The 8,921-nt window shown below is 39.4% G+C and overlaps 1 protein-coding gene across 1 annotated transcript in view; it reads right to left on the reverse strand.

Moving 5' to 3' along the window:
• Nucleotides 1-8,921, reverse strand: part of LOC106878539 (serine/threonine-protein phosphatase 6 regulatory ankyrin repeat subunit B) — a 187,752-nt gene that overhangs the window by 9,022 nt on the left and 169,809 nt on the right. The window contains exons 27-28 of the mRNA XM_052969466.1: nt 5,723-6,022; nt 2,268-2,419 (exon numbers count right to left, since the gene is read on the reverse strand). Of these exons, the coding sequence (XP_052825426.1) occupies nt 2,268-2,419; nt 5,723-6,022 (452 nt within the window). The remainder of the gene's footprint in view (nt 1-2,267; nt 2,420-5,722; nt 6,023-8,921) is intronic.

Genomic DNA, 8,921 nt, shown 5'->3' on the forward strand with positions numbered 1-8,921 from the left:
GTGGGGTCGATGTAATCGACCGTCTGCTCCCTCAAAGATTACTGGTTATTGTGCCAAAATTTGAATTAAATACTATTATAAAGGCGGTGCTAAGGTGGCGAACTGGCAGAATCGCGAACATGCCGAGCGAAATGCTTAGTGGTATTTCGTCTGCCGTTACGTTCTGAGTTCAAATTCCGCCGAGGTCGACTTTGCCTTTCATCCTTTCGAGGTCGATTAAATTAAGTACCAGTTACACACTGGGGTCGATGTAATCGACTTAATCCATTTGTCTGTCCTTGTTTGTCCCTTCTATGTTTAGCCTCTTGTGGGCAATAAAGAAATAAGAATCGTTAGCACGCCGGAGAAAATGCTTCGCAGCATTTCGTCCGTTATTACGTACGTTCTGAGTTCAAATTCCGCCGAGGTTGACTTTGCCTTTCAGCTTTCGGGGTCGATAAAATAACTACCAATTGAGCACGGGGGTTGATGTAATCGACTTATACTTTTCCTGAAATTGCTGGCCTAGTGCCAAAAATTGAAACCATTATTATTCGGGCGATGAACTGGCAACACCGGGCAAATTTCTTGGCTGCATTTCTAATTTCTGAGTTCAAATACTGCCAAGGTCATCCTTGCTTTTCATCCTTTCGTGTTTGATGAAATAAATTCCAGTCGAGCCCTAGGAACGATGAAATCGATTGGCCCTTTCCCTCAAAATTTCAGGCCTTGTGATTATAAGAGAAAGAATTATCTTGCATCCTATATATTCCCACTTCATCACTTCGTCTTTATGCTGTCCTAATTAACTGTATGTAACTATACTCTACCGCAGCTCTCCCCATCTAATTTTGCCCCACGGACCGGTTGTTGTTGTTGTGTTGGCACTTCCGTCGCTTAACGACGACGTCGAGGGTTCCAGTTGACTCGATCAACGGAACAGCCTGCTCGTGAAATTAACGTGGAAGTGGCTGAACACTCCACAGACACGTGTACCCTTAACGTAGTTCTCGGGGAATATTCAGCGTGACACAGTGTGACAAGGCTGACCCTTTGAATTACAGGCACAACAGAAACAGGAAGAAAGAGTGAGAGAAAGTTGTGGTGGAAGAGTACAGCAGGGTTCGCTACCATCCCCTGCCGGAGCCTCGTGGAGCTTTAGGTGTTTTCGTTCAATAAACACTCAGAACGCCCGGTTTGGGAATCGAAACTGCAATCCTAGTACCACGAGTCCGCTGCCCTAATCACTGGGCCATTGCGCTTCCACAACGGACCGGTTATATTCACATAATTTCTCCACAGACCTAGGGGATCATGCGCAGAACAAAACACGATAACGTACACAATAGATAATTTAATTATTACTCATATAATAGATAATTTAATTATTACTCATATAATACAGGTGTGGCTGTGTGGTAAGAAGCTTTATTCCCAACCGCATGGTTCTGGGTTCGGTCCTATTGCATGGCAATTTGGGTAAGTGTCTTCTGCTATAGTCTCGGGTCGACCAAAGCCTTGTGAGTGGATTTGGTAGACGGAAACTGAAAGAAGCCCGTCGTATATATGTGTATATGTATGTATATATATATATGCATGTTTGTCTTTGTGTTTATCGCTCACCACCGCTTGACAACCTGTGTTGGTGTGCTTACGTCTTTGTAATTTAGCGATTCGGCAAAGAAAAACAAAGACAAAAACAAAAAGAAAACAAAACCGATAGAATAAGTACCAGGTTTAAAAAAAATATATTAAGTACTGGGGTCGATTCGTTTGACTAAAATCCTTCAATGCAGTGCCCCAGCATGGCCGCAGTCAAAATGACTGACACAAGTAAAAGAAAAAAACGGATAAAAGATATAATGCCAAAAACACCCGGCAGACTGCGACAGTCAATAAAATAGATATAACATTGTCGTGGGGCCTCTGCCTTACATCACCGTACCAAGCCATTCCGGGATCACAGCAATGTTTAAATCAGTGATTCACAAACATTTTTTTCTTATGAACCCCTTTGACACCTATTTTTTCTCGGGTGAACTCTCATAGCCATTCGGTGTTTTAAAAAGGTCCTATCGTATTTTTATAATTAAATTACGAATTATATATATATAAAATAAACTAGGAATTGTATTAAAAAAAATGCTAAAATGTTTTGTGTGTTGTAGAAGTACGATGAATTTAATGCATATAAATTTTAACAACAAAATCTTCTATGGACCCCTAAGGGTCATGTGGACTCCTGTTTAGAATTTCTTATTAAAAAAAAAAGGATTATTATAACTTACCTGTGATTAAGAGGTAAAGAGAGTATTAGCCAGACTGGAGGCAGAAGTAGACAGATCAGGAATAATAAAAATATCTGAGCACTTGACCACTCCAAGCTGCCCATCCAGATGTGAGACAGATGTTGTTGTACGGTTGGATGGGCCACCACAGCCTGCAACAGAGAGGCGCAGTTTCAGATGAGATTGCTTTGTCAATAATAAACAGTTGATATGGAAAATGATGATAAGGTGAATTGTAGGTAAACGCGCGCGTGTATTTGAGAGTCTGTGTATGTTATGTATGTGTATGTGTGTACATTCATTAGAATCTGAATCTGTTGATCAAAACACTCACATTAAGTATGTGACATTAATATTGTTTATGGTATTAAAGTTGCTTCTGACTCAAAATTTTATATTATTTATTTTTAGCACTATTACACATCAGTGGATAGATTTTAAGGCTAATTGCATATATTCCTCAGACCAGAGATTTGAATTCGTTTGGACGGTGGCTCGAGTATACGGTACTGACGAACTGAAATGACAGCAAAATATCTATAACCACCATTCTCGTTCACCTACAAGGCAAACAGTTTCGGTTGGCTTTGAGATAGTCTCTTTTAAAACTCGATGTCTTAAAGGCACTTTCCTTTTAAGAAATTCCGCTGCCAATAAGCGTTAAAACAAAACATAACTTACCTGTGATTAAGAGGTAAAAATGTAGCATCAGTAATGCTTGTAGGAGTGGATGTGTGGTAAGTAGCTTGCTTACCAACCACATGGTTCCGGGTTCAGTCCCACAGCGTGACATCTTGGGCAAGTGTCTTCTACTATAGCCTCGGGCCGACCAAAGCCTTGTGAGTGGATGTGGTAGACGGAAACTGAAAGAAGCCCGTCGTATATATGTATATATATATATATATATATATGTATGCGCGTGTGTGCATATTGTGTGAACATGTCAATATAGATGCGCGCTGAAGGCCGAATAAAAAAATGGGTGGGTTATGTGCGTGTGAATATGGACACTGACTCATCAGTGGTATGTAATTAGTCAGAGGTCATACAGTTTCGAAATATCTTTAAAATAATTGAATAATAATGATAATGATAATAATAATAATAATAAAAGAAATGGAGAAACTTTCAAAATACAAAGACCTGGAAATAGAGGTAACTCGAATGTGGAATCTAAAAACAGAAACAATTCCTATCATAGTAGGCGCCATAGGTATAATAGAAAAATATTCAGACAAATGCATAACAAAAACATCAGGACTTACAAATATATATAACATACAGAAAATTGCACTACTGGGCACTGCACACATCCTACGCAAAACACTTTCAATACAGTAACCATAAGAACATCACAGCAAACCAAAGCACATACCCAAGGCACACAGAGCTGCGCTCGGTAGTGAAGTGAAAGCACATTATAAAAATAAAACTACTGAATAATAATAATAATAATAATATTCCAGACAGGTAAGGTGTTAGAGCACCGAAGGCCGGATATAGTAACCTTTAGGAAGGACAAACAAGAGTGCCTAATAATCGATGTGGCAGTGCCAGGAGATCAATATATCATCATGAAAGAAAGAGAAAAGGTTGATAAATATGGAGACCTGAGAATTGAGATCGCTAAGATGTGGTAGCTACGAAAGTCGAACATAAAGGTTGTGTGTATTGTCATCGGAGCATTGGGTTCAATACCACCCAATCTGAAAACCTTAGAAATATCCTACAATCTAGGCGTATTGCAAAAGTCGGTATTACTTGGAGCTGCACGCATATTGCGTGAAGTACTGTCTGTCTGAGGTCCTTGTTGTGATTTGACAAACAGTACAAAACCCGGTAGACACAATATCTTCAATCAACAACCTCACTATATTGTATACTGTACGATGTCTATAATAATAATAATAATAATAATAATAATAATAATGATAATAAATGCCCTGATGCAGTACCAGACAGTGGTTCTCATGGCTTCTTATCCTAACTGATTGGAAGTGTTATCATGTACGTTGTTTTGTCTTGGTATAAAAGATGGGCTACAGCAAATATTCTGCTCAATACCACAGATTTGCTTGTCAGTTGCTTGATCTTAACCAGTTGAGCATGTCCTTTAGTGGCTGACGATATGTGCATCTTTGATCATGAGCAGAAGTAGTGGTGGAGCATCAGAGCCATGTTTTGAGAGGATTTCTTTGAGGTTTGAATAATTCGCCTCTGGAAACATGGGTGTTTCGTTCATCCTCCTTAAACAAACCTTATTCAGGGACCCTTTGAGTGGGATAGGCTATTCGACCTGAAGAAAATTCTAACTGGGCCCCACCTGCGAGGTCATGCACTGTTTATCTTGATATGAGACTACTATGTCGCGCACATATGGTTGTGATGCATGTGCCTGGTGTACCCTTATCAGACGGGTAGTCATGATGGGTATTCTGGGCTTCGTATATTTTACCCCAGTGTCACTTTGATGGCATGCATGGCTCTCTCATTCAATAATAAATAAATAATGATAATAATAATAATAATGATAATAATAATATCAACAACAATAACAACAATGATTGTTGTTGTTGTTGTTGCTGCTGTCATTGCTGTTGTTGTTAGGGCGGCAGAAACGTTAGCTTGCCGGCGAGCTGGCAGAAACGTTAGCACGCCGGACGAAATGCTTAGCGGTATTTCGTCTGCCACTATGTTCTGAGTTCAAATTCCACCGAGGTCGACTTTGCCTTTCATCCTTTCGGGGTCGATTAAATAAGTACCAGTTACGCACTGGGGTCGATATAATCGGCTTAATCCGTTTGTCTGTCCTTGTTTGTCCCCTCTGTGTGTAGCCCCTTGTGGGCAGTAAAGAAATAAGAAATAAGAAACGTTAGCATGCCGGACAAAATGCTTAGTGGTTTTTCGTCCGTCTCTACGTTAAGACTTCAAATTCTACCGACATCGACTTTGTCTTTCGTCCTTCGGGGTCAATAAAATTTGTACAGTGTCACTTTGATGGCATGCACTGCTCTCTTATATAATAATAATAATAATAATAATAATAATAATAATATGACTAAAACAATACCTATTGTCATAGGTGCCCTGGGAATGGCAGCGAAACGGGCTGATTACTGCCTAGCTCAGATACCAGGAAACCCCAAAATGGCTGAAGTTCAAAAGATAGTGCTCATGGGAACTGCCCATATCCTACGTAAAAAAAAGTCTATGTGATCTCAAATTTTAAAACAAACACAATTTTCTTATGGTTTCTTAAACATTCTCTAGAACAATACTACTTACAAAACCAAATATATGGTACCCTAGGCATAACACCTACATGAACTTCTAACTTGTTGTCTCTTGAGGTCTCTGGGTGAGACTTGGATCCAACTTGTACAAATGCAAAGCAAAAGTATCATAATAACAAAAATAATAACAACAATAATAATAAAACGAAAATCTGTTCTCACCTTCTGTTCGTTTTCTATGAGGAAGTCCAAAAACTGTGTGTTGTTCTGGTCCACCGACCTGAGAAGAGGTTCGGAATTATAAAGACTGGACGAAATGGTCATGATGTTGGTGGCCATTTCTTCACAGTAGTCGGCTGCTAGTTCAAGATCTTTAGAACGTTCTTTCTCTTTGGAAGCAATCGTCCGGAAGTTGCGACATAGCTTCACTGCTGCCTCCAGCGGAGCCTTGCAGATGAGAACGAAATCTTGGATACACTTGTTGTGGTTCAGTTTCCCACACACCATTAAATCGAATACAAACTGTTGGAAAAGATATTTTTAGTTAAGTTAGAACCATCATCGTTTCGTTGAAATAACTTTTATTTCATTTCTTTTTTTTTTTTTTATTCATCTCTCACGGTGGCAGAATCGCTGCAACGTCGGACAAAATGCCCTGCGGTATTTGTTCCGGCTCTTTCATTCTGAGTTCAAATCCTGCCAAGGTCAACTTTGCTTTTCAATCTCACCAGGATCGATAAAATAAAATGTCAGTCAAAGCGTAGGAGCGGCTGTGTGGTAACAAGCATGCTTCTTAACCTCATGGTTCCGAGTTCAGTCCCACTGCGTGACACCTTGGGCAAGAGTCTTCTACTATAGCCTCAGACCGACCAAAGCCTTGTGAGTAGATTTGGTAATATATTTATGTGTGTGTGTGTGTATGTGTGTGTGTCTGTGTTTGTCCGCCACCCCACTTTACAACCAGTGTTAATGTGTTTACGTCCTCGTAGCTTAGCGGTTCGTCAAATGAAACTGATAGAATAAGTACCAGGTTTAAAAACAAAAAAGAAATGGGTACTGGGGTCGATTCATTCGATTAAAATTTCATCAAGGCGGTGCCCCAGCATGGCCGCAGTCTGGTGAGCGGAAGAAATAAAAAAACAAAAAATTGGAATTGATGGCCTTTTACTTGTTTCATTCATTGCACTGTGGCCGTAGTGGGGTACCACCCTAATACTTATTTTTAAGTCTGGGACTTGTATTAGTCTCGTTTGCCGAACGGCTAAGTAATGGGACGTATACTATTGGTTTCAAATTTTGGTATAGGGCTTGAAAGTTTTGGGGAAGGGTAAGTGGATTACATCGACCCAAGTGCTCAACTAGTACTTATTTTATAGAGCCTGAAAGGATGAAAGGTAAAGTCGACCTCGGCGGAATTTGAACTCAAAACGTGAAGACAAACGAAATGCCGTTAAGCATTTTGACCGGCATGCTAACGTTTCTTATTTCTTTATTGCCCACAAGGGGCTAAACATAGAGGGGATATACAAGGACAGACAAAGGAATTAAGTCGATTACATCGACCCCAGTGCGTAACTGGTACTTAATTTATCGACCTCGAAGGGATGAAAGGCAAAGTCGACCTGGGTGGAATTTGAACTCAGAATGTAACGGCAAATGAAATACCGCTCAGCACTTCGCCCGATGCGCTAACCATTCTGCCAGCTGGCCAACTTGCACGGACATATAGTATTCTCTTCTACTCTAGGCACAAGGCCCGAAATTTTTTGGTGGGGAGCCAGTCGATTAGATCGACCCAGTACGCAACTGGTACCTAATTTATCGACCTCGAAAGGCGAAGTTGACCTCGGTGGAATTTGAACTCAGAACGTAAAGACAGACGAAATACTGCCCAGCATTTCGTTCGGCGTGCTAACGTTTCTGTCAGCTCTCCGCTTTGCACAGAACACATGAGATTGAAAATAAAATACTTTTAACAAATTTTGACTTCAAAAAATCCTTGGCACGCTGCTAATCAAAACAGTTTTTACATATTAGGTTGAAAAAAACAAAAAAACTGATAAGTGATAATTTGGCTGGTAAAATATTTAATGTGATTTCGAAAGAAAAATAATCTGTTATAAATTTGTTGATAGGCTATTTCGTTAAGCTAAATGTTAAAAAGTATTTGTATATATAACAGCAACCAAAAAAACAAAAGAAAGCTAAAGAGTCTTGTTTATCGAAGCACTGCAACATTTTTTTGCTTATTTTCGGTTTTTCTGATTTTTTCCAGTTCTTCCATTGCTATGTGTTATCGTCGTTTAACTCAGGTTAATCTAATCTTCACACCCAGCAGACATAGGACCAAAGGTTTTGCATCACCGTTTTATTTCATTTCTTTTTGTATATGTTTTAGGGATTTCGTGTAACATAAATATTGTCATATTGTTGTATTTTGGGACGGTCATTTTTGCCAAATAAACACACGCACTGTTATATTCGTTCTTCACTCGTTTATTACTGTTCTTATTCTAACTCATATCCATTGTCCGGAAATCTTTCGTCACACATCTGTGACCTCCTCAGCAACACTTTCCGCTTTCGTGTGTGTTTTTGCTCTGTTTATTCCATTCTCATAGAAAAATTGGCAAATTTATTTGGCAAAAACAATAAGAATAAAAAAAATAAAAAATGACCATCCCGAAATACAACAATATCTGTTTCAACACACAACCTTACATGAGGAATCTTGCAAAAAAAATTCATAGACTTATTTTCTAATATGTTCTTTCCATTTTTCTTTAAACTGTTGGATGTGATTCGAAGGAAATTTAGTTGCTATTTCTAGTAGATTTAGAGACTACGCAAACGCTCCCGCCTTGTACTGCACTAACTTTTCGTTGCTGCCTGTTGTTCCTGTTAATCTCTAATCTTTTGGCTGTTTCAGTCGTTCGACTGTGGCCATGCTGGGGCAAATCGATCCGAGTACTTATATTTCCTTTTCTTTTTCAGTCTGGCACATATTCTATCGGTGTCTTACCGAACTGCGAAGTTATGGGGGCGTAAAGAAACCAACACCGGTTGTCATGCGGTGGACAGAGACAAAAACACAGACATATACATATACATACAAACATATATGCATATGTATGTATGTATATGTGTGTGTGTATGCATATGTACATATCAGTCCCACTGCGTGGCACCTTGGGCAAGTGTCTTCTACTATAGCCTCGGGCCGACCAAAGCCTTGTGAGTGGATTTGGTAGACGGAAACTGAAAGAAGCCCGTCGTGTATATATATATATATATATATATATACAATCACTTTTGAAATCCGTGTTGCTTATTATTTGATTTTAATCACCCATCCTTTTGGGATGTGAAATTCGGGTGCCTTCGCATAAGTACCATATTCAAGCCTTGAATCTATATATAT

The sequence above is a fragment of the Octopus bimaculoides genome, chromosome 7 (genome assembly GCF_001194135.2).
Source record: "Octopus bimaculoides isolate UCB-OBI-ISO-001 chromosome 7, ASM119413v2, whole genome shotgun sequence".
Taxonomy (NCBI): Eukaryota; Metazoa; Mollusca; class Cephalopoda; order Octopoda; family Octopodidae; genus Octopus; species Octopus bimaculoides.